The 25595-nt window shown below is 37.9% G+C and overlaps 1 protein-coding gene across 1 annotated transcript in view; it reads right to left on the bottom strand.

Moving 5' to 3' along the window:
• Window positions 1–4559: 4559 nt before the first annotated feature.
• RNF217 (ring finger protein 217) overlaps window positions 4560–25595 on the bottom strand; it is a 66244-nt gene continuing 45208 nt past the window's right edge. The window contains exons 4-6 of the mRNA XM_068184380.1: window positions 23917–24118; window positions 16140–16211; window positions 4560–14040 (exon numbers count right to left, since the gene is read on the bottom strand). Of these exons, the coding sequence (XP_068040481.1) occupies window positions 13967–14040; window positions 16140–16211; window positions 23917–24118 (348 nt within the window). The 3' untranslated portion in view covers window positions 4560–13966. The remainder of the gene's footprint in view (window positions 14041–16139; window positions 16212–23916; window positions 24119–25595) is intronic.

Genomic DNA, 25595 nt, shown 5'->3' with positions numbered 1-25595 from the left:
AGGAAATATTTGTTGCCTGCATTTACAGTAGGCAGAGAAACTCTGTGCTGAAGGATGTTGATAGGTCTATGAAAAGATGTTAGTTAAAAAAATTACCCTTAGTAACAGGTTACCTTTATGCACATTGACAGGACTGGGTCCTGTCATGTCTTCCAGTAGCAAGACTGGGATGTGCAGGGCTCTGTTATGACTTGGCTGGACCAGTGGCTCAGGAGGGCCAGCACCCTACACATCAAATCCAGCGCCCTGGGACCTGCTGAAGTTCCCATGCACACACCCCACACTTACCCAAACAGCTGGAGAAAATGGCAGCTCAGGACAGGCTGCCACCAAAGCAACAACCACAGTTCCCATTCAGCCCCTTTTTTTCTGAGGAGAATTCATCTGACAGGCTGTCAGGTGAATGAACAGAGACAGCTGCTCCACTTATCCACCATCTGGATCCACCATCTCCACCAGTGGAGCAGCAGCAGAGACAGCTGCTCCACTTATCCACCATCAGCCTGACAAGGGGTCCCCACAAAGGTTGATTTTTGTGAAGTACAATTCTGACAGCCACGTTTAGTCCCTGAATGCTCCTTTGTGGGAGAGGAAAAGTCAGCCTTTGTCTATCTTGTCTCCTTTTACTGCTACGGGAGAGATAACATCGCTACAATCATCTCTAAGGTTCAAAGCCATAAAGGAGCTAACTCAAGATTACAATACATAAATAAATGATAGCTAAATGGAGGCTTAATGTTGCCTGAAATCTAAGAAATCTGTTTGTTAAAAATAGCATCAAAAAGGGAGTGGTGACATAGAGTGCTTGTTGTAAAGGAATTTGAGAAAAAAGCAAAAACAGACACAGAAGGTCTGAAACACTGAAGGCGTTACTGGAAAGCTCTGTTGAATTAAAGTTTGTTTGATTTGGCAAAGGTTTGCCACTAAGCCTTTTATTATTAGCTCTCACTTGTCCATCATCTCATAAAAGTCAAATGAAATTAAAATGAAGCCATGTCTTTGAAAGTATTTTTTAATAAACAATAAACATATGATCAAAATAAAGGTAAAAATAGACATAGTTTGAAAATAAGAAAGTTAAAAGCAAGAAGCAGGGAGAGCTGTGGAGAGATGCCTGGAGCAGGCTGGGGCAGAGGGAGACAGGTGCCACACCATACTGTCCCTGCAGACATGTGTCCTTCCCACCACTCCTCCCAGACACTATTTTCTGCTCCGTGTTCTGGGCTGATGTACCAATGACTGGAGCCTGCCATTACTGTTATTCGACAAGGTATGAGTTAAAAGAAGAGAATCTACAAGGCAGTTCTTAGGCAAGAAAGGGCTGAACAGTCAGGGACATGAACTGGCCATGCTCCTGCCCCAGGGAATGAAGGCAGCAAAAGGTGCCAGGCCCGGCACCATTGGGTGGATGCTTTATCCATCAGACTCTGTGTGACTTGGGAAGCTGTGCATCACCATCAAAACCCTCTCTCAGCTGGCTTCAGCCTCAGGCTTCAGCCTCAGGGAAGGGCGATACCCCATCAGCCAGTAGATGCTTACAGATTCCTTCACAAAAACCAAACAAAAAAACACCCCAGCCCCATGGTCCCCTCATCCCCCCAAAAAACCCCAACAAAAACAAAAACAAACCAAACCCAAACACCCAAAACAGGTTCACAGGTAACATTTTAGATGTGTCATGCACATGCTAAAAAAAAAAAAAAAAAAAAAAAAAAAAAAAAAAAAAAAAAAAAAAAAAATTAAAAATGTGGAGTGTACAATTATCAGGCAGGGGAATCTCTACAGAGTCCCATTTAATCACAGAGTGCTGCTTTTCTGCCATTGTAATTTTATTTTGATTTGCTGCACTTTTTCTCTTACCTGCTTGGAGTTTTGAGAGACTGTCCAACAGTTATTTAGTATAAAAGAGAACAAAAGAGAAAACATAATTCACTAAATAAAATGGGATTAATGAAATAGAAGGCAGACAAAAGTGGGTAAGGGACGCCTAAAATGGCATGCCATTTAGAAAAAAATATTTCTAGAGAAGTAGTGTTATTCATTTATGTCCAAACTGGTCAAGGAGTCTAAGTCTGGGTCAGCATAGAACACAGATCTGGATGCATACAACACTCTTAAAAGCAGATCTTAGCTTATTATTTCAGTATTCCAGTAAGGGAACTATTAAGGAAGAGGAAAACAGCCTGGGAAAGGATGAGATGATCGTGAAAACATCCCAGAGAGAGTAAGAGGACAAGCTAGGTGGGAATTAGGTTGAGGCAAGAACATTGCAGAATAGGTGGAAATAATTAGCTGATGGTGAGAACAGTACACAAAGGTGCCAAGGGGACACATTTGCACCACTTCACTACTTTGCAAACCCCTATCAGCCCATCAGCATCTCATCCATGGTAGAGTGTTTTCTATGGTGAAGTAGGATGGAAGAGGCCATATCCCTCCCATTCTCATTGGATCACTGCTGGGATCCACTACAACATTATCCCTACCTAGGGAATTCCAATTAAAGGAAAATGACCTAAAAATACTGGGACAGAGCAATGCTTCAGGAAGCCCAATAGTCTCTCAGACAGTAAATAAAACCAGGTATCTGGGGGCAAATGCAAAATACTGCAAACAAATACTACCATCTACTACAGTTCAGGCTTTCAAAGATTTTTTACTCATAAGACTTGCTGAGTTAAACTGGGTATTCTATACATTTAGTGACTTGCCACCACTTTCTCTCCTGTAGTTGCTCCAGTTTTCATGTCAGCTCTCAGCATTTACAATATCCTTTGGCACAAGACTTCACCAGTCTTTCATTGTTTCATTAAGATTCACCCTCCTTTTTTGTTACAGATCCCATCTGATGACTATTTTGTCTTTCCTGTATCACTTAGAGACCTTTGGTACAAGCACAATAACCAATATCCATCAGTCATATAATTCCATGCAAAGAACCTACCTACTTCTATTTTGCTGTTGTCCAAACCCCATTTATTTGATTACTGTAACTAACTCTTATCTCTACAATCCCAGGTAACCCAAGATTGTTTATTACCCCATTGCTTACCTTTTTCTTACATAATTTGCCAATATATTCAAGAGCAAAGCCAAACAAAAATCTCTGCAGAATTCAAGCAAAATCCTCCCTTCATGGCAAAAGCTACTTACTACAATCAATTTGTATGTTTCAATCATACTATACCCACCTCGTCCATGTGAGATCCTCCTTCCTAGCCCATGTCTAGGGCAATTTGAGACTATTGCTAGGAATTACAGAACTTGCTGACCTGTCAATAAACTTTGTGGTTGATAAGACAGGACTCCTTCATAAAAGCTGTACTGACCTTTTATAAGCATAACAGGTTTACATGGTTGCTAATTCTAATTCACTATTTCACATACCCCACAGTGATTCATTTCACTGCTCAAGCCAAACTACTAAGTAAATTATGAAAACCCTCAAAAGGACATGTCAATCAGCTGAAGGGGAGCATCTAGAGATTGCAATTCTGTATCTGTAATCTCTGCGGAGCACATTAGTCCTATTTACTTGGGGAAATACCATACTTATAATCAAAGTCTGCCTTCTGTCTTTTGTCAAACAGTTTGAGATTGCATTTGAGAAGTTTAGTTTAACTTCAGTTTCAGCTCTAGGGCTATCGATTTCTTTGGCCTACGGACTATCCTTCCATTGCTGCACACTGCACGCTAGAAATCCTGCAGATAAGGAACCTCTGCTATGATGTCCTTGACATTTTGTTGCAAATCTTGACTGTTTTGAAGGGGCCTCGGGAGAGGGCTGAAAGGTTTTTTCTCCACCAGAGGGACAAAGCCTCAAGATTTTTGCTGAGTATTTCTCGGCAGGGAATTGGTTTTCAGCTTTATTTCCTAGAGAAACAAAGTGTAGGCAATGGTAATACCTTATATGCCTGCTCATGAATGTGCAAAAATCCCCAACACATTAGAAAACACATTCCATCAATACTGACAGCTCATCTACTAAGGAAACTGAACACAGCTCCTTTCCAGAGAAAAGAGGCAACTCTTTCAATTAATGAGTTACCTATTTTCAAGTTTACAGCTACAGACTGCTTTCTCTGAAACCCTTTGAAAGTGATAAAGCTTTATGAAGTAGTCATAAAAAGGGAATGGAAAAATTGGATTCCAGCAATCTTCTCCTCATTTTGTGTTTGATTATTTTAAGCTAACATTTTAACATTTCATGAGAAGGTAAAATTCTGTATTAGGATGCTTTTAAAACTGAAAGCAGTAGCCAGAGATGACACCACACAACACGGAGCATTTCATATTAAAAAATTCACCACAGTAAACTGGCTTTTTACCTCTGCTTTCATTTTCAGTGTTACAGCACCTAAAGAGTGAAGTGACTCTAATACAATGTAAAGGATTTGAGAATACGAAGATTCTGAAGTTTAAATTATTTAGTGTGATTATTTTTAAAGATTATATAAATATCATAATAAGTATTACAAATTTAAGCAAGACTCCTTGGAGATCATCAACTATCCTTCACGCATAGAATTGCTTAAAGAAAGAGTTAAACATTCAGGCAATTTAATTTTTCTTTTTCAAAACTTTATTAGGTAGACATTACTAGATGACATTGTAAAACCCCTTGTGTGCAAGTGAACGAACTCTACAATGTAGGTCTCCCCACAATTAATCAAATCCACTGCCCCCCACCCCCATTTCTGAATATTGATTCTAAGATGGGTGGAGTGCATTTGAATACTACTTTACATTCTTCCATTTCATCATGGGGAAGCACTTTTTCAGTCTGTTGCTAACAGGGGCTTGGATGTCAGCGTAAGTGAAAGGAATGCCTTTAAAGGAAACAAAGTACCGTAAGTTTTGTCTTACGAAATTCAATCTCATACGAACACCAGATTCATCGCAGAGTCTTTTAAAAATTAAACTGCCAACTGTGATTGTATTTAGCAAAGTGAAGCAATACAGAGACATATCTACTACTGAATACTAGTGAGGTAACATTTTGAAAATAAAACTGTTAAAAAATTCACTTACTTTCGAAAGGTCCTGTCCAGCAGGACAAACATTGGCAGAATACCTTCCCTTGTATCCATGCATGTACATGTGCATATACAACCTGTGTCTACTACAGCTTTTTAAAGAACAAGATTTTAGTTATACATTCATCAGGACAAGTTTAAAGATCAGACATTACTATGGTAGATTCAACAGAAGACTTCAATGAACCATCTTTCTAGACCTCCTAAAGGCACTCTGAAGAGGGCAGCAAGAAATAATCCTTACAAAACATTGACATGAACTAAAGCAGCCACATAGGTAGCACACTCAACAGTGATTATTGGTATACATTTAAAATACCAACTTGAAGATGAATTATTTGTAAAATATTGCCCAAGACTACTGAATATTTTATCAAATTATTACAGCATAAAGACCATTGTTGCAATACTAGGCAACAGAAAATATAGTTTTAGCTAAATTCAAGACAAAGACAATGGGGAAATCTTATCAGCATTTTGGTTGTGTGAATGCTGGTTCTAGGAGAGAAGAGAAAAATAATTCATTTAAGGAAATAACTAGTAAAAAAAACCTAACTCTTAAGGTTGAAGGAGTATTTTGACACATGGCATCTTCCATGTAATGGATTATAGAAGGATCAGATTTTTAAATTTTCAGATAATGCTGAAATAGAGTCATTAAGATATGTAATAAGTCACTTATAATTTTATTGCAGTGGCTCTAAATTTTATGGCTCTAAATCAAATTCCTTATCACCAAAACCTTTAGATATGCAAGCTGAATCCTGACTAAATAGTTACAGTTAGTGTTCATAGTATGTGACAGCTATATTACCAATTAGTAACTCTAGGGTGGAAAAAAAGCCCCTCGTACAGTTCTGAAAAACTCAAGAGTTTCAGGAAAATAAAAGGTTCAAAGGGATACCAATTTCTCCTGCTTTCCTTTACAAATGCTCAGTGGAGGAAATTGAACATATTAAAACCATCTTGTGATCATGAATCTACAAAAAATAAGACCTTCTAAGCATAATTTTTCTTCTTACCCTGCCATTAACTCAATTTCCTTCTGATAATTACCTTTTACACTTCATTTTTTGACAGATAATTGCTATCATGAGCTCATGAAATTCAAGACAGTTTTAGAAATTAGCTTATTCCTGACTTCAATAACAGATGCACAACAGTGGCATCAATATTAGTAAGAACAAACAGATCCTTTAGTAAGTTTAGAACCTAAAGGGTGAAATTCCACTGTCTTCTGGAAAACCAAGTAACAAGAAATAAACCCCACAACACCCATTTTGAAGCTATCAGAAGATGGCAAAATGAGTAATACTTTTTCAGATCACACTTCCCACCCTGCAGTGAAGGGCTGGGCAGAGATCCCAGAGCTGCGCCACCATCTTGATTGATGGTTTTGTCCACCGAGATACCCAACCAAGAGGAGTTACCAACTTGTATTAACAGGATACGTTAGTTCCAGTTGGATAACAGTGAAATGCTCTCAACCTGTTTTAAGTCCCAGCCTAGTTGCAGTGGACCTCCATGTGCCATATTCCTTGGTGCTTCCACCTCCAACAATTAGTGTTAACAAGGCATGAGTGAGCCCCCAAGCTGGCAGGTACAGCCACAACAGGCTGTGCTTAATCCTCCTCTCCAACAGGCTGCATTTCTTTCAGTGGCTGAAAACTCATGGCTTCTTGTGTTGGAGGAGCCAGACTTATTCTAACAACTTATGATGCATTTCTGCAGAAGTCTAAAGGAAGATGGAAGTCAGGGGGAGGGATGGGGGCAAAGAGCAATTTAAAAAAAACACAGAAATGAGATAATCAGAATTAAAATAAGCATGCCAGATTACTTTTATGATAGGCTAACTTCTTCCCTAATATAACATTCGTCAACTTTCTCAACAAACCAATACTCATTACTTTGGCTTAATGTAACTGTAGGAGTCCACGGAACAGGAATTCCCACATTGCTCTGTTGAGGGGTATGAACACCTTTCATTTGTTTCACACAATAAGGCACTTACATATTTAAAATCCCTCATTATACAAAACACTAAATACTGGAATTCAAGTGTTGATTTCATGGGCATTGCCTTCTTCCAGTTTTTATAAGTTCTTAGTCATCCCATAAATATACTACAAAAAGTTCCAATTACTGATGTATCTAGCTTGTATGCTGCCTAAATGCAGAACTAGAAATTGCTTTCTTAATGAATCCACAGTGTCTGGCCAGCACCCTAGTTGTGCCAGAAGCCTGTACACTAAAAAGAATACGATCTATTATCTCACTACCCTTACCCCTTGCCATTCAAATTAAACCTATTTTAAAGGGAACCCTTCACCCTAACATACACAAGAGATGGGGGCAAGGGAAGACATCTCATTGAACTGTCATGGAATTAAATTCAGCTTGTACTCCTCAGAGATAATTTTTTCTTTTTTTCAACACTATTCTCATCTCTACCATAGTGACAAGAATTAACAAATACCCGAAAATGTTATTTTGTACTCAGATGGTTAGTTATGTAACAAAGATGACTGTGCTGTTTAAGTAAGTTTTTAAAAATTCAAAATTAAAAGCCCTGAAGAAAAATAGATTTCAGCATCTTGCTCTTAAGTAATGTAAATATAACAAAATTAATATTTTGCTTATATCTCAGCAAAGCATTAATGAACCAACTTCTTATGAGATCACATTTTACAGGTCAAATTTGATCATCAGCCTTTTTCACAAGTCAGTTTCAAATTATGGAATTTAGAATGAGAAGGAGCGCATAGAAACAAAGTGTGTAAGAATGGAAATATGGTAAACAATTTATTATGAGATGGTAAACAGTGAAATGTAAATCTACCCCTGTCCTTGCAATTTCTGGACACAAAGCAGCAGGATGCAAATTGACATGAAAAACTCTTAAGAGTGCATTTTTTATGTAAAAACATAGTTCATGACTAAAGACTGAATCCATCTGCTCATCCAGAGCTTGCATAAGGCATGAAGATGTTTTCTGACTGCATCATAGTTTTACAGGACGGGTTTAAAACACCTGAACAGCTTCTCCGAATTCTGTAAATATATTTCCTTCTAAAAATGAGGTAAATGTGGCATTGTGTTAGTAACATCAAGCTCTGTGACAGTAAGTTAAAAATTTCAAAAATACTGTTTCCAGTCTGACAAATTTTCAACAAGGTGAAAACTGAACGGGGTTGGCATGCAATTGTGTTTAAGATGTGCAAAATTCACATTAATGCTAAACAAATATTTTTACACAATAAGCTTCTCTTCTGACTTTAATCTATCCAAACACTTCAGATTAATTTCTCATGTTTTGATAAGCCAAATAAGCACCAAAAAAGGTTTCCTTTTGCACAATATGCATATTTTAATAAATGCATCACTATTATGACTATTGTGTTATACAGATAGATTTACAAATTAACAGCTGGAATTATGTTTCAGAATGTATGTATTTATTTTTTGCTATGGAGTAATTAAAACTTATTACACATTTTTAACTTTGAAATCAGAGCATGCACTCTTAAGATCAGTTTTCATTTCCCTACCTTATGGCATTTCACTACTAGGCCAAGAGAAGAGAAGCATCAGTGATTAACTGCCTAATATGTGCAGTCCATTCCTTACTGCAGAGAGAACATATGGTTCCTGAACTCTTATGCACAGAAAGGTAAGGAAGAATCAGCGAGGAAGCTTCAGTCTGCAAGCAACTGCATTTGTTAGTTTTATTACAAAAATGTTTTGGAGCGTTAAGTACTCAAGCTGTAACAACAGTGAAAACACATTGAAAGACTTCAATTGAATCAAGGCTCAGCTGGTTTTTCATGTAACAGTAGCAAGATAAACTACCAAATAGATCAGCAACATAACTTTTTAGATGTTATGCACCCTCAAGTTTGTGTGTTAAGTCCTAAAAAAACTGAACAGCTGCAATTCCATTTCTTGCAGTGTGCTGCTATTTGTTACACTGAAGAAAGCAGAATCTGAAGATATGTTATTTAACACTGTCTTTGGGTTTTGTTTCTAATTTTATTAGTGACTGAAAGCATTAAGGTTTCTTTATTATATTAAAAGCTAATATCCCCTCTCCTGACAATCTGCTCTAATGAGAATGTTGTTTGGAAATTCTTCCCAACTCCTTCCCTCTCCTGTGCTTACTAAACACATTGGCATCATTCTGCAATGAGAGGAATGGCTCCATAGTAGTTCACACTTCTTAAGAAGTGAACCAGGTTTTCCATGGCTATCAACATGCTTCCAGATGTTTTTATAAAAATACTTGTGACCAAATTCCACACTGGCATAAAAATAGTTTTCTCTGGTTTAATGGGGCTGTGACTGATGTCAGGAATGAAGCTGACTCACTGCAAGTATAAGGCTTAAAAATTAAAAGAAAACAAGAAATTATCTAATAGTTTCCTCATGTAGGATTCTTTCCATCAGCAGAGATCTAATATAGATTATAACAGTAACAGCAATCTGTGGTTCTTATCCACAACTTGAACCTATACAATTAGCATACCAAAAATTATGATGTAAGGTTTGCTCAAGAAACAAAGTAACACAACTGAATAAAAAAAAAAAAAACAAAAACAAAAAAACCAAAACAAAACCTAACAAACCAACCAAGAATTTACATGACAATCTATTTGGCCACTGAATATTAAACAGTTTCTCAAATCTAATGTGCGTAAGAAACCATTCCATCACTGGTGAATTTGTATCCTCTGGTAGAATTACTGCCCCACCTACACGCCATTTAACATCACACAAACTGTGACAGTCTTTGGAAGAGCAAAAAGCCTCTTGGCTAAAAAGAATACCTGACAGTGATCCTAAATGTTTTCTAGTTAAAATTGGCAGTAGTCCCTGCAAATTAATATTTTTAATAAAGTAAAACTTTTATAATGAATAAATAGGCATAAATTACAAAAACCCCTAGCACATCAGGAAGAGTTACGAAGTCAGCATTAGGAGCATCAAAACCAAACACAGAATCTTACCTTACACATTTGCACTGCCTCAAAGGAAGATAATAGATCACTCAAAGTGCACTGTACTTTAGTGACACTGAACAGGTAGGAATATGCTGTTTATTATAGAGGTGGTGAGAACTGAAGACTCACTGACTTTTGTAGAGAACTAAGCCTGATGGGTCAGCTCAGCACAAAGCTACTTGGAACTGTTTTTCTGCTTCTTGCTTGTATTCCCACTCAGACTATTAGTCTCACTGGCTAATAGACTAACATAAGGAAAAGCACAATTATTTTCTAGTCATAAGCTCCTGGATAAACTCTGTACATATACCTAACTACGCTCTGAGATGCCACAGGACAGAAAAGGATCCTGCTGCTGATATGGCTAAATAGCCCTGGGACTTGACCCCACTACTGAAATACAACTGAATTCTGCATAGTGGAGAAAGGGAGAACAGCTCCTGTGGGGTGGTGTGTCCAGCCAGCCCTCCCAGCAGGAGCAGGATGGGGAACACACAGCCACAGCACCATGGGGAGAGCCCCATCTCTGACTGCGTGCCTGCACACAGGACTGAGCACACAGGCATATCCAGCCCCAGTGAGCTTGTAACAGAAGGCTAGTGTAGAACGGATTTAAGCATTTCCTAGTCTGAACACAGGCATTGATGAGCAACATCCTTGCACACAGATAAATAATCTTAAATATCAACTGTCGTGAAAGCGAACACAATGACCATGATGATCAGCATACAGTAGTGTGGAATCTGCCTTAGCAGGTAAATATAGCTGCCTGATGAAGTTTTTTGCTAATAAACATGGAGTAGAACAGCCTGATGGTTTCTTTCGAGTAGTTACAAAAAACACAAAACACTTACATAATTTCCTTCTAAAGTTCATTCAGTTTCTTTCCAATGAATAAATTAATGTTTTAAAACAAATGACATGGCTTTGATACAGATAAGGTTTGCTGTGACGAGTTTCTTAAAAGCTAATGTTTAACTAAATGAAGCTTTGTACTGAGCTACTTCTCATGCTTTAGTAGGTTATATTATATAATATTGATAATAATTGTATTTATGTACTTTTCAAGTGGAAGTATTTTTATACAGATGGAAGAAGACTTCCATATCCGTATTATGCCTGGTTCTTGAACATTTATCCTGTTCTACAGAACAAAGCATTGTAATTCCTTGCAATTACAAAATTATTAATTGCAAAAATTATTGTAATTCCTTTTTTTTCTCTACAGAAAAAGCACAGACTCACTCATCTTTACAAGGTCAAAGATGTCTCTGCTCTGTATAGAAAATGAAGAACCATTTCCCTTTGATTTAATCTGTTCTGATAAAATCAAAATGGCCTAGATGAAATGATAATGTAGAAGCTGAGTTGTATGTTCCTCTTCTCCTCCACAAGGACATACTGTCTGAATAGAAGTGCAGATCTATTATCTTCCCTTTTATGTTCTTTATTCTAGTATCTTAGTTTCAGATCTTACTGAACTCTAGTTAAAAACTGAAAAAGGCAAACATGGCAGAGTGAAAACAGCTACAAAGACTTTAAGAATATCTCTCACATTTATACAGAACCAGGAAAATAAAGGAAATTAATCCACTGCGTAGTTAAGATAATCTCAAGTACTAAAATATTCTCAAGGGGAACAGTTTGACACCAAGTTATAGACTGCATTGCAAACCCAAATATATCTATATATATCTTGCTCTCTGAGGTCTGAAGGTTTTTCTAACTAATACAAAAATATCTTCATTATTTGACATTTAAAGAGAGGAATAAAAATCCCTGAGTAAGCCAAGACAACTGATATGTATAGCCTCAGAAAACACTCAAAACCAAGACCAATTTTAAGGCAGCTTCCAGCTTCAGACAGAACACAAATAGAAAACTGATGTGTCTCAGAAGAAAGTAAGTCTAAATAAGAGGTGAATTTGCATTGACAATAGGCTTTTGAATTTTATTTCTAGACATCATTGCTTCCCTTCTTAATTTGAAAATCTTTGAAACATACTATTTCTACTGTTAGGATAACAGGGTAAACATGCCCTTAAATTCAAATGGAAATTATTAAATAGTTATGGACTACTATGGTGTGCTTGAAGAAAAAAAACGCAAGAAAACAAAACCAGAAGCTGACAGAAAACAAGCATACTATAGCCAACTATGGTAAACTGATATTTCTGTTTCCAGGTAAACAAAAGTTATCAGCTTCTTCCACTGAGGCTTTGAAGTCAAAGTATCTTGCAACAGTATTATGTTGGTGGGGCAGAACACTATTTGCTTAAAAATTACAACTGGATTCAGATTTAATAACAATTTTCAAAGAAAGCGGTACAAAGTATATCCTTTTAAATGATATGTCTTTTGCAAGCCTAAATTTTGAAGTCAGTGGACTCTTAAGGACCTTTCCCATCTTCCTGCTTCCCCTTTTCCCATATATACACAAACATATAAATAAAAATATATGTGTATCTTCAAACACACAAACTGAAAAGAAGTACCTTCACAGTACAAATCCAATCTTCTTTTCTTTAAGATTAGCTTGTATTTTTACAGTATGAAGTAGATTTTTTTTTATTCAGCTCCTTTATTGTTTCAGTGTTATGTCTAAACAAATTTATTCTCGCTTTTAAGTTATACTTGTATGATAGATTTGGATTAAAATTAGAAGTGTAAAAATTCTCACTAATTGACTCCTTATGCTGAATTACATTGCTTTTGTCATGATGTACTGACGTTTGGTAGCAAACAGTCCAACTTAAGGAAAAAAGAGCAAAGATAGCTATTTTCTTCAGAACTGTCACGTGCCAGGAAGAGAAACACTGGAAGCAGAAAGAATGAAGTGGTCTCCTAAGAATTTATGATTGCTTCCCTTACCCTGGATTCACAAATTTTCCTCATAAGACATCAGTGGATACTCCAAGACTTATGTAGTAGTAGCCTACTCAAGGGAACAAACAAACAAAATGTGCTATTTATGTTATAAAATTTCATCAAGTCAATCCTCACACAGGTAGTGTGTAGCATGTGTTACCATATTCCAAGTCAGGAAAAAAAAAAGCAGGTTTCCAGCTGCTTTTCAATGAAGACACATTTCTGGGATATCTTGGGACAGATTAGGCCACTGACACATCTTGTTATCTAAACCCTTCAAATTTTTTCTGTACTGTGAGAATTTAAAAATGAAGTCCTGTTGTAAGAAAACTTGTCACACCCTCTGCCATTAATATTAATAGACTGTCATAAATAAATTACTGAAGTGAAACCAATCACCATATTCTTAAGTATCACGGCGCTTCAGTACTAAGGGTATTTCCCTCTGAGGCACTGCAGTTTGGCGGTGGCAATGTGCACTCCACTAGCAGGAGGACTCAGAAGATAACCAGCTGTCATGCTCTGGTATGTGATGGGGTTTCGTTATGCTGAACAGAATGCTGTGTGATGGAAGTTATTTACAGAAGTAGTTTTTAATACCAAAAGTAGTATGCTCAGTATACAGTAAGAGTCCAAACACTTCTAAGCATTTCCACCTTAAAGGCCGACACTGAAGTTAAACAAGCAACATGTTAGCAATTAAACGCTTTCTTCACAGGCCAAATCGGTAGTAGAGTTGTGGCTACAATACAGACTTGGATTGTCTGGTTCAGAAACTCAGACTCAAAAAAAAAAAAACCCCAAAGTAATAGCTAAAAAAAAAACCACAACCAAAAAAGTTTAAAAAGCAGCAGCCAGGGGGCCCATCTTGTTGAGAGTGCACCAGAGCAAAGAGGCTTTCTGGTCTGCAGTAGTGTTTTCAGCTGAGGGAAGATGGCAGGAGAGCCCCCATCCTTCTTCCAGGGCGGAGGCTTTGATGCTGTAACCAGCACTGTATTGCTCTGTTGCACAAAACACGGATAGCCCTTGCAGGACCAGCTCAGTTCAGGCGAGTAATGTCCGTCCTCACCAGGGCATACCTGTCCGTGACCTTTTCCTCTGCTTTTTACAAAGGCAATAGATAGGAAATACAAATAAACCTGCCAAAAGAAGGAAACACGAAAAAACACATAATTAAATGCAATCCTTTGTGCATGTGTTATGTTCTTTAGATATATGTAATCAGATAGAGCTTTTCATGTCTGAGGAGAATTTAGACCAGGCATTTGGATAAGCAGAAAAAAATACTAGCTTGCAACAACCAGTGTCTTTGATAATGAGTTAAGCTACACTTACTCTTTCCATTACAACAAATTCCTGCTAACCCTACACTCACCTCTGACAAATTAAATTCCGAATCATGCTGTTTGGTATATGGTGCAAACATAAAACTATTAAAAGCACTCTGGAAATTCTTAGATCTAAACTCAAAGCTGATGTAATTAAGCTAGTTTTCAATCAGATTCATATGCAATAGAGACACAGCATGTAATAGTTTTACTTTCTATTTATTTTTACAAGCATCCTTATCTACGATGAAGTAATACCAAACGTTTATCTTTAATAATATCAAGTGTTTATCCTTGCCTGGACAGGGAACTATTTATTCTTAGGTCTTTTGAGAGAAAGTTGTAAAAACAAAAATAAATAAATACATCACAATCATTCAGGTGAAAAAAAGTTTGTCAAATAGTCTGTACGCTTTCAAACCCAAATGAGAAGCATCTTCCTCCTTCTCTTGCCACCAGCTGACTGAAATGGCTGAAGATTTTCTTTTCAAACACCACTGCAATAACAACATAGAACAAAAGACTACTACAATCACAGGGTTGTTGTTTTGCTTAATAGCCTTGTAAATAGTGCAGTATGGTTTTCAGCTATGCAACTGAAATTACTCTAATAGTGGTTGGCAGCAAATATTGCTCTAATTACCTCAAAATCAAAACTTTTCGAAAAATAATCAATGTTTTTGGAACTGCTCATACTGCTGGCCTTGATCATATCTTATCCAGCCAAGCCTAGGATGAGACTTCAATGGCATTCTGATTATTATTGCAAATGTTGTTACTATATTACTGCAAAACCCTCTTGATTTTTAGTATATTATAAAAAGTGGGTTCCCCCCCTTCCCCCATAGATTATACCAGATTGCAGACCAAAATAAGATTAACTGGCACTAAGAAGCCTTTATTGTTTAAAATTTTGGCATAAAAATGCTATTGAATAGAAAAAATATTTAAAATAAGCACCGCTCACTCTCTTCAGAAAAGATGGTTGGTCTAAATACAGAAATTACAGCAATATTCCTAACTTGGCCAGATGTAGTCTAGAAAAGCTGTAACAGTATTTTGGTTATAGGTTGATTGGTTACTTCCAACCTTATTAATATAGCTATACTGGTGTATTTTGGCTTTGTTATATCAAAATAAAGAAGCCACATCCCAATATACCTCAGGGCTGGGCATGCACTGCAAGTTCTCAGTGGAATAAGCAGTTTGATGAAAAGCTGTGAAGCAGCATGATCCCTCAATGATATATTGCTGCCAACATAAAGAGTGGATATGCACTCACATGAGCAAAATTATACCTTGTCGTCACAGCTAATCTCCTTTCTGTGGGAAAACTCAGTTAAGCCAGGCAAAGAGCAGCTATGCTAAAATATCTGTCCACATTAATACAACCACATTAACAGAGCTCTGATACTGTAATCAAGTGAGTACAGAGTACCAGTTTTTGTTACAGAATACAATTTGGCAGCCTTCACACTGGATCATGTTTTGAGACTGACTCATCCCAATTTGCTGCTTTGTTGCTATTGCATCTTCAAGCTGAGTTCTTGGGATTAAGCCTTAGTTCCCTAAAAATCTTGTCATACACATGACCAAGATTATAAAATTGTGATTCAATGGGGTGATTATAAGGCTGGGTCCAAGTCAGTCAGCCCCCAGGATTACGTTTAAATTACTCCGGACTTTTTTGCTAGTTTATCTACAGCAGTTAAAGACATTTATTTGAAAAATTAAATAAATGGGAACAAAAATAAAGCTAGCAAGCATAAATTTAAAAAAACCCTCTTTTTAGAAAAAGGTCATGTGCTTAATCTGTGAAATCTGTACTTTGTCTGCATGTCTTTGAGAAGTCATATAGAGAAAATCACTGCATAATCAGGATTAGTTTCATTCACATATGTAACTCTTACCTATTACAACAGCTACAGCTCCCAGTGCCAGTCCTAGAACCAATATTAGGGGTGTAATGAGTAGTTTTCCAGCTGAAATGCAAAATTCATTAAATAGTTTAAAGAAGGTTTTATTTTTATCTTTACAACAATTCATAAATATTTCAATATCAGAAAATATTTTAATCTTTTATTTTAAAAATAATATTTTTTACCTCTAAAAATAGGATTCCTGTCTGTAATTTCATCCTACAAATTCACCCAGGAACTACCACAACACAGTCAGCTCCCTATACACATTTCTCTCTGCCCTGTTCACCCACAACAACTCTCTGAGCACAGCTTATTTCATACATTAACAGCTTGCATTTATTTCTGTTTCCATTCTGAAATCCCTCAAGCATCGACAGGAACATGATAGCTATAAAGTTACTATAATTTGGCTTCTCTGGAATCCTACTGCACAGCAACCAGCCTGGAGAGATGCCAAGCAAATTAGCATCTTGGAAAGTTTAGGTTAGCTCAAGGTGATGAGACCATCACCTTTAAATACATATCTGCTCACTTTAAAAGGTTACAGTGAAGTGCTCATGTACAGCTGTGATTTAGGTCTAAGTCAAACCACAGCCAAGTCTATTTTGGATCCACATTTATAAGGATATTTATAAGGATATTTTTATAAGGATATTTTGTGGCTCTTACATGAGTAGGGCAGTGGAGTGGCATACTTGCTAGAGCGTAAGACCACAAACAAATAAAGCATGTTCATATTTTTTACTTTCTGATGAGTTCATGATTTGTAGAAGTTCACATAGTGAAGGCAGAGGTCTTGCTGAAAAAGTGAATTTGAAACTGAATCAGAACACAAGCTATCTTCCTTGCACTGCACGCTTTCAATGGAAGAATCTCCCTGGCTCTGTTTGCTGAGCAGTTGGGTCAAAGACATCCCTTAACTGAGCTGTCTGAAAATGCAGTAGGGCAGGCATTTTTACTGATACACCAGAAGTCTGAGCAGGGACTTGAAATTCTGCAATTCTCTAAGTTAGGTATGTGTTTGAAAGGTCACCTCTAGAATGGGAGAAAAATTGAGTTTGTTACCTCTCTCTTCCCTCCCTCAAGTCACTCATATCAGATTTCAGTAAGTGGATTACTACATTCAATAATGATGTAAACCCTTCCATAACCTGAGACACTAATTTGAGCAGTCTGAAGGAAAAATGAGATATTTTGGAAATATTTACAGCAGTTAAATGAACTGGTCCTTTTCTTGCTCTGTTTTGATAGCTTTTAAATTTCATGGGAGCGCAGTGGGTGGGAAACATTAATTCCTAGAAGAAAAAAAATTGGCAAATATTTGTATTACTCTAGTTGCTAGGCATCCTAATGGAATGCCTTCCTGGGACTCCACTGAGCTGTGTTCTACACACACAGAACTTGTCAAATACATTATTCAAGTGTAGACAGAAGAATGAATGTAACATGATGGAAAACCTCAAGAAGGGTCCAAAAATAAGAAATTAAAAGCATTTTAAAACATTACCAGAGTCTTCAACAATTTCAAGTAAAGCCTGTGAAAGATTAGAGGCTTAAGGTATGAACTCCTGGTGACTTAGTATGCAGAAACAGAGTCTATGGGAAGGGCTAAGCTAGACTTCGATTGGAATAAATTCTTTTCAGACACAAAGAACAGTTCCTGAGCTAATTCAAGAACTTGTTCTCTTACATTTGACAAACTCAAAGCTGAAATAAAGCATGAGTAGTGTCTTTCCTTCTGCCTGTGAATATGAAGTTATGAGTACTGTGTAGTTATCTTTTATAATTTATCTCATAGAATAAAATGAATTCATCATTGTGAGACCATATCTTCTTTTGGTTAGCATTTCTAAAGACCAAATTTCAAAACAAATACATTTTCTACTTAAATATCTGTCACATTCAAATCCTTAATATTTCTCTGCCTTTGTAAACTAAAATTAACAAACAACACAAGGTGAAAAAGGCTTGCAAATGTTGCCATCAGGAAAAGTACAATCAGCAGCAATCACTGGTAAAGCAGCAGGTATGTACTACTTGTTCCAATGGTTTTTATCTGCATTCTATAAAACAATTACAAAATGCTCAGTTTTACATGTCAGAATTGAAAACTAATTTATATCTAATTCCAGTTTGATAAACATTGTTTGTCATAGTGCAAAAGATTATGAGGCTCTTTATCATAGAGGGAATCATGACACACCAAGAAATGTCACTGAAACTAAGGCTGCTTGCTGCAGGCACTAAACTGTCCTATGTCTGTTAGCTCTGACACTGAGAGCACAGAGAGCAAATGTAATGCCTGTTTCAGAGCTGAATAAAATCTTGGGTCATTAGCCCATGTGGTCATGTCAGCAGTAGGCTACGACAGCCAGTTTTTGCTGTTGTCCCAAGTTAGCTTTTAAGGATAACTTAACAAAAAGCAATTGAAACAGAGCCTTTTTACAATTTAATTCAAAGTAATTGCAAACAATTTCTCTACTGGGTGGCCCAGCATGAAGATGCAGACATTTGTGGTACTACAGCAACTGTATTTGCAGGTGTCTCAGAGGGTTTGCCTTATTTGTGATACAGAGAACCACATTCTTCTGCAAAATAATGAAGCATTTCAGGAAACATGAGGGAATACTTTTCCTTTGCGTAACTTTGGGTTTAGTTACAGTTTAATATAGGGTAATATATCCACTGTACTGGTCACAGAACAGTTTCCCTAAAAACCATGCTGGCTAAAGGGAAAGAATGTCAGAGATCACTTTTGCTCTCAGATTTTCTTCTCCCCGTGATTACTATCACCTTTACATAACAGCTGGTTTATGAAGAAAAAGTATGTTTAAAGTTATGCTGCCATAGATATCTTTCCCTTATTTTTTACTGTAGAGCAGTTTGTGACTGTATGCACTTCCTCCTCAACAGAAATCATGACAGCATGCCAGCCTGCCATTCAGTGATCTTTCTGCACACTCCACCTAGCCGGATTTTAGGAACAACCCAAAAAACCTTCACTCCACATGGCTACAAAACCACATTTATTAAATTATTTCTTCTCCATAGCAATAAAGTAAAAAGTCATACAAAACCCCCACATATCTAACAACTTCTCACCAGTCTCCCACATAGCCAAGATAACATTCCTTTAGTTTCCACTACTTAGCTAACTAGCAGAGGCGTTTTTCTACTGGAAATCCAACCTTTGTTTCTCAGTACATGTTACTAAAATTTAGAGTCTATGCTTTTAATGGCATCTCTGCTACCATCTCTTCTGCTGACTTGCAGAGCAGAACCAAAACCCAGGTTTGTGCAGTAATACCTACTGATGATAATGCTCCTCTTTTGCCTGATAAAGTATTTACATATTTATATTTTCAGATCTAGCTACTGGGACCTCCCTGAGCCTGGTTGGGATCCTTCACTGGAATTCAACCTTTTTGGGTTTTAAATTTGATCTTAAGTGATTAAGAGTAGAAAGCTTCAGCTCAGCATAGAAAACACAAACAAAACAAAAAAATAAATCAAGTATCATGACAAAGTAGAATCTGATGGACGGTCCATGAGAGAACAATATGTAAAGGCCAGCAAGCTATTATTATTTACTCAGTTCCAGGATAACAAAAGTAGCCAGTGAAATTATCAGGAATCAATAAAAAAAAATCCAGGACATCTTCCGCATGACACATAGTGAAATCCTACAGCCTCTACCAGAAATGTTGGGAAAATTTAAATTTAAATACTGTTAAAACTAGTGAAGGATCCATCCACTGAGGGTTATAAAGCAAAGTTTCAGATACAAACCTTAACTAAGAAAGTATCTAAAGAAATGATTAGTGGAAACAAACAGGGAGTGAGATCTTATTTCTAACTGACCACTGCTGGGGACAGACTCATTAGGCAGACCTTTAGGCAAGCCCAATTAACAGCCACAGATCAATTCTGTTGAATTCTGTTTTACAAAGATAGATGATCCTAGCAAATTTCCAGCATTGAAAATGGCATAATCCACAAACAAACTGTATCACAGTTTAGGATTATATCTTCTTCAAAAGGTCAGGAAAAAGGTCAGGAGATACAATCTTACAGCAATATAACACATTTTTAAAAACCAATGTGAAAATCCACACGTACACTTGTGTAGAAAAGAGTACAAAAACCTAGACTGGTTCACACATGCAAGGCATAGCCAAAACCTACTGCAATGGTAGAAGAGTTGTGAGCACAATTCCCAAATTCAAATCTGATGCAAATTTCTGAAGATTTTCATTTTTTTTATTTTCATGTATGAGTTCTGTCAGGTCTCTGGAGTATTTTGGTAGTTATTCATAAAGTGTATCAGAATCAATATTCAAATCTAGAGCTGTAGAAATGACAGAGACTTAAGGTCATAAGTACCGATGAAGAATTTTCTGAATTCTTGTCAACTTGAGTGTTAACAAGCTATTGTAAAAATGTGGGCACTTACTACATGTGCTGACAGATTCAGGTACCTTTGTCTCTATTCAGATGATGACTATTCTTGTGAAAAACCACATCACATGACATAGGGAGTTTTGGAGAGAATTTTTAACAGAAAACCCTATAAGAAATGTAATCTGAGGCTTTGAGCTTTGCTAATCATTCTTGGATTATTAATTAATGCCGTGGTTTGACATGAAAGTGAATTCTTTCAGGAAGTTGGGTCAAACCAATCAGTGGTCAAGTTTGGATATTGGCACCTGAAGTGACCACTGAAGATAGGGATACGCCTCTGAGAACACAGGGGGTTAAAAGCAAGAACTCCCAAGAGCTCGCTCTCTTTGGTTCCGGTCAAGGTGCTGTGCAGACCTCCCCTGCCCAGCCATGGGGCTGGGTGGGGGAGGGGAAGCCATGCGGCCTGGTTGAGGTGAGCTGAGGGGTAGAAGGACTGGAACCGAGCCAGCTCCTGTGGACGGAAGGGTGGATAGAAGCAGAGATGCCCTTTGTTGTCCCCCCACCAGAGGGAAGAGACAGAGAGTCCGGACGGCACCTGTAACTTTGCCAGACGGCACCTGTAACTTTGCCGGTGGAGGAGAAGGAGAGGGGGGGAGGAAGGTGCCCAGCCTTGGCCTTGGGAATCGGCTGCTGGGCAGAGATTTCAGCCGTCCAGGGAGTCTGAGCTTTTAACCCTTTCCTGAGAAATGAAGGCTTTGTAAAATATTACTCCTCCTTGATTTGAAGTAGAATGGAGACAGTCTGGGATTCGAGATGATGGAAGAGGAAATTTTTGAGTTGGAAGGAGATGATGGAGTGGCTTGTGGCTGGACTTCTCTTGTTAACCACAGACTGAACCAAATTCTCCTGACAGAGGCTGCATTTAGGGGGTTGCGTTGATGGGCCAAGAGACCTGTTTCAGTGATTACAAACAGCGGAGTGGAGAGAACAGAGGAGAGTTGAAGAGGGTGTGGAGAGGCCCTCTGTCTTCAGAGAAGAAGAAGACCTTTGTTCTTGGACTCTCGGCCCCAGGGGGAAATGGGGGGGACTGTAGTCCTGAGATGAGAAACTGAACTGTTGTTTCTTTTGGTCCATGGCAAAGCATCCTTAAAAGAGACCTATGAGCAGTCTGTCCATGCACGGTGGTGAGAGCACTGTGACATGGAAAGGAGAGTGTCACACCGGCAGATTTTCTCCGGGCGGTTGCCATGTGTGACATGGAGACACAAGGGTGGCAATTGTGTTTCCTGGCAGGGTCTGTGGCACAGGAGAGACTCCTGTCTCCCTTGATGGACTGAGTATTGATTATCTGAAGGGTGGCAACTTGGTCAGGATCCTGGGTGGTGTCTCATCATGGGTTTGTTTGGAAATTAGGTGGGAGGAGGGGGAGTGTTTTGGGAGGTCTTCATCCTGGGTTTAGTGTTTGTAGTTTTTATAGTAGTAGTAGTTTAATAAAGTTTTTTTCTTTTGTTATTAAGCTTGGGCCTGCTCTGCTCTGTTCCTGATCACATCTCACAGAAATTAGTTGGGAAGGTGCATTTTCATGAGGGCGCTGGCATTGCGCCAGTGTCAAACCATGACAAAACCACAAGTACACTTGCAAATAGGAGTTGAAAATAAAAATATCTTATGTGTGATCCTGTAAATATGAGCATACACATATTTACCATGGAGCTTTAATATCCAAGACCAGGCTGAATAGGGCTCTTAGCAACCTGATTTAGTTGAAGATGCCCCTGCTCATTGCAGGGGGCCTTTAAAGGTCCCTCTCAGCCCAAACTAGTCTATGATTCTAATAAGGTTACCCATGACTCTGCATGTGAACAGCACTGATTTGGTAATGTCTCTGAGTACAATCTGTTGCTACAGCAGATATTCATTACACCAAATATAACAAGATCTATTTAAAAAAATGCTTACATTGTTTGTCATTGTGGCTATTACTGAAAGCTCTTCTGAAATATTACTAAGTGCTTTGAAATAGTTCTTGAAGTTTAAGCCTAAATTTTTAATAAACGTTTATATTCATGTGCCCTAATGCCAGCATTGTCTTTCATCTAGACTAGATCTTCTGTTGTGTTGCAATTCATCTCTACAAAATGTTCAGAGTCGGCACCTCCAATCATCTTCAATTTTTATCTCCTTTCTAGTTATTTCTGTATCTTTAAATCACTTCTTTCAAAGTTTGTTACCAAAGCCTTACAAGTTCCTAAGATCAGACTAATGGGCTTGGATGACATATTGCCACTTTTTTAAAACAAGCATTCCAGGTTTGCAAATCCCCCACAATGCAGAACAGCAAGACTGGCATTTTCATTACCAGGTCTACGAGTTTGTGTGTCAATTCTTATGTTACTCTAGAAACCACCTAGTTTTCTTACTGGAACATTTCTGGCTCAGGAGTAATGCTTTCACTCAGGCTTGCTTTTTCCCACATGTTCTGTCTCTTGCCTTTACCTCTACAATCAAGCTCAAAGCATTTCCTCATACTAGGTGAACTACAAGTCATCTCCAATTTCTATGCCTTAATTCAAAGTACGTAAAGTTCTATTTTCCTTGACAGGTACCCATTTTTTGACAGTCAATACATCCGTTTCTTGTAACATTATAGGTTGCCTTACATGCTGTAAACTCACTACAATGACTGAACTTCACATATATGAAAGACATCACAAAATATAAGAGTCTACTTTATTATCTTGTGCTTCTGTAGGTTGAGACAGATATCTAGCTGGCTCAAAAGCAAATTATGAGTGCCTTTTGGTTTAATAAAAATACATTTTCAGCATCATACTTTTGTGAGCAAAATTAATATATAAAAGTTGTATTTTGTTTCAAGCTGATTTTATCTGAACTAAAGCTAATAGTTAAAATAGTGTCCTCCTATTTATATGGGAAAACCTTGAGTTTTTCTACTCAGATCAGGTTCAAATCCAAAGAGCACTTTATTCAAACGGACTTACAGCAAGGTTAATTTAAATAAGGTTTCTCCTCTGACCCATTTCTCCAATATACCTTGAGAATAATGAACACAGCCAGCGACATGCATATTGACAGCACTTTTACAGTTTGTTTATGTATTATTAAAAAAATTAAGGAAACAAGCTATCAGAAGAGGACACAATACTTAATCTTACACAGTCCATCTAAAAAGGGAGGGCAAGTGCCATATATTTTAGTATACTTAATAAGCCATCTTTTGAAGAACTAAAAAACAACCCACCCAGCCAATCCTTTAAACCACTAGTTTTAATTTAACTCTAATTGCCCTATCCCCCCATCACTTCATTGTGCAGCTCTCCACAAGGAGCATTAATCCACTCACCACAGACAGAGCCTCGCACTAATCTCCTTAAATGTGGTCTCTCGGGGAGGTAGCGGTATTTGCATCCAAAGATACTGAGGTTTGACGTGTGGTCTCCAAAGAAGCGGAGCTGGCGGTATCTCTCCCCACAACGATAACAGAAATTAGTGTTACACTGCGAACAGGTCATGTGGTCACACCCTTCGGTTCTCTGGATGTGGATCTGTATGAGCAAAAGGAAAGAAGAAGTGTTATTTTTCCCCCCTTCCTAAGCACAGGAAAGCGGGAGCTACCCAGGGCACTTCATGTGCCAGATGAAAAGAAGCTGCAAGCAACCCCCTGCAAAGTCAGTGCTTGCATTCGTACTGCAGCTGGCTTAAGACAATAATGGTTTTCTTAAGCATGTTTCAGAGCATTAAATGTGACTTCTACTGTTTCCAGATTACCATTTCCTACATAATCCTCCTTTTTTTGTTTGAATGCTCTTCATATCAGATGAGAATTCTTGCCCTTACTGAAATTTTGGTTTTACTGCTGAAGTAGATATGTTAGCACCAAACTTTATTAAAAATAAAAGCAACACAGTAAATATAGTTATGAACTCTGTTTGACCCGTCCCCAGACGGGTTTCCCTCTTAGGCCACCTGTGGCTCTACTCCCTTTTCCATCACAAATTGATTAGGCATTTTGTAATAAACACCAGAAAGACACTGCTGTTACAGTACATGATTTGAGAAGTATGGATACTTTCTCCTTCTTGAAAAAACAAACAAAAAAAATTCCACAAACTATATGTGGAATAAAAACTTACACCAAGCTTTCATGATACCCACAGCACAGCATGAAACAGGGCTGCCCTAGTTCTATAGCCATCTTTCTACTCATTGCCTGCACAAATAACTCCCCATCCAGCATTCCAAGACCACGTTCCACAGTGGAATTGTAGATAGCCTAATAATTGAGGTTGAAAGTGATGCTCAGGGGTCATCTATTTTAACCCCTAACTCCAAGCTGGGATAACTCCAGACAGATCACATTGCTCCAGGTCTCATCTCATTAGACTTAGAAAATTTCCAAGCATGGGTATATTGCAGCCTCTGAGCATTTTATACCACACTTCACCATCCTCCCTGGTAATACTTTTTTCCATTACATCCAATTTGAATTTCACCTGTTGAAATTTGCAACAGATAAATCAATGCCTCCTGAAACCTTCTATACTTACCTACATGTATTTATTTTGCAGGGAATTACACGCAAAGACATGGCATGACCACGCAGTGGCCCTGCATGAATCAGAGGCACTGAAAGCTCAGTGAGCTCCAGAGAAGCTCATGACTCCTGGGGTATCTGACATTCTCGAGAGGGTCAAATGCATTTGTTCTTTGGTGTTGATCAGGGGTGATCTGGGCTTACCTTGCTCACCCAAGCATCTACGGACACTGGCGCTTTATCCACGTAACAAAGTGATGCCTTCCACCTGCAACACTCGTGGTGAAAGTTACAAGGGTAACACTAGTTCCAGCTACACCTGCCAGCATTCCTGTGCCACAGTAGTGATCTCAGGATTTGCTTTTCTATGATTTCAAACACTGCTTTTATACAAAAGAGGGGAAAACATTCGCAAAAGAGAGAACTGGGCTATTAAAAAAAAAAAAAAGCTTTCTTGGGCAAATATTCTAGTATACTTTAAAATTTGT

The sequence above is a fragment of the Anomalospiza imberbis genome, chromosome 3 (assembly GCF_031753505.1).
Source record: "Anomalospiza imberbis isolate Cuckoo-Finch-1a 21T00152 chromosome 3, ASM3175350v1, whole genome shotgun sequence".
Lineage (NCBI taxonomy): Eukaryota > Metazoa > Chordata > Aves > Passeriformes > Viduidae > Anomalospiza > Anomalospiza imberbis.
Note: the sequence above shows the minus strand (reverse complement) of the source record. Positions and strands in the feature narration are given on the sequence as shown.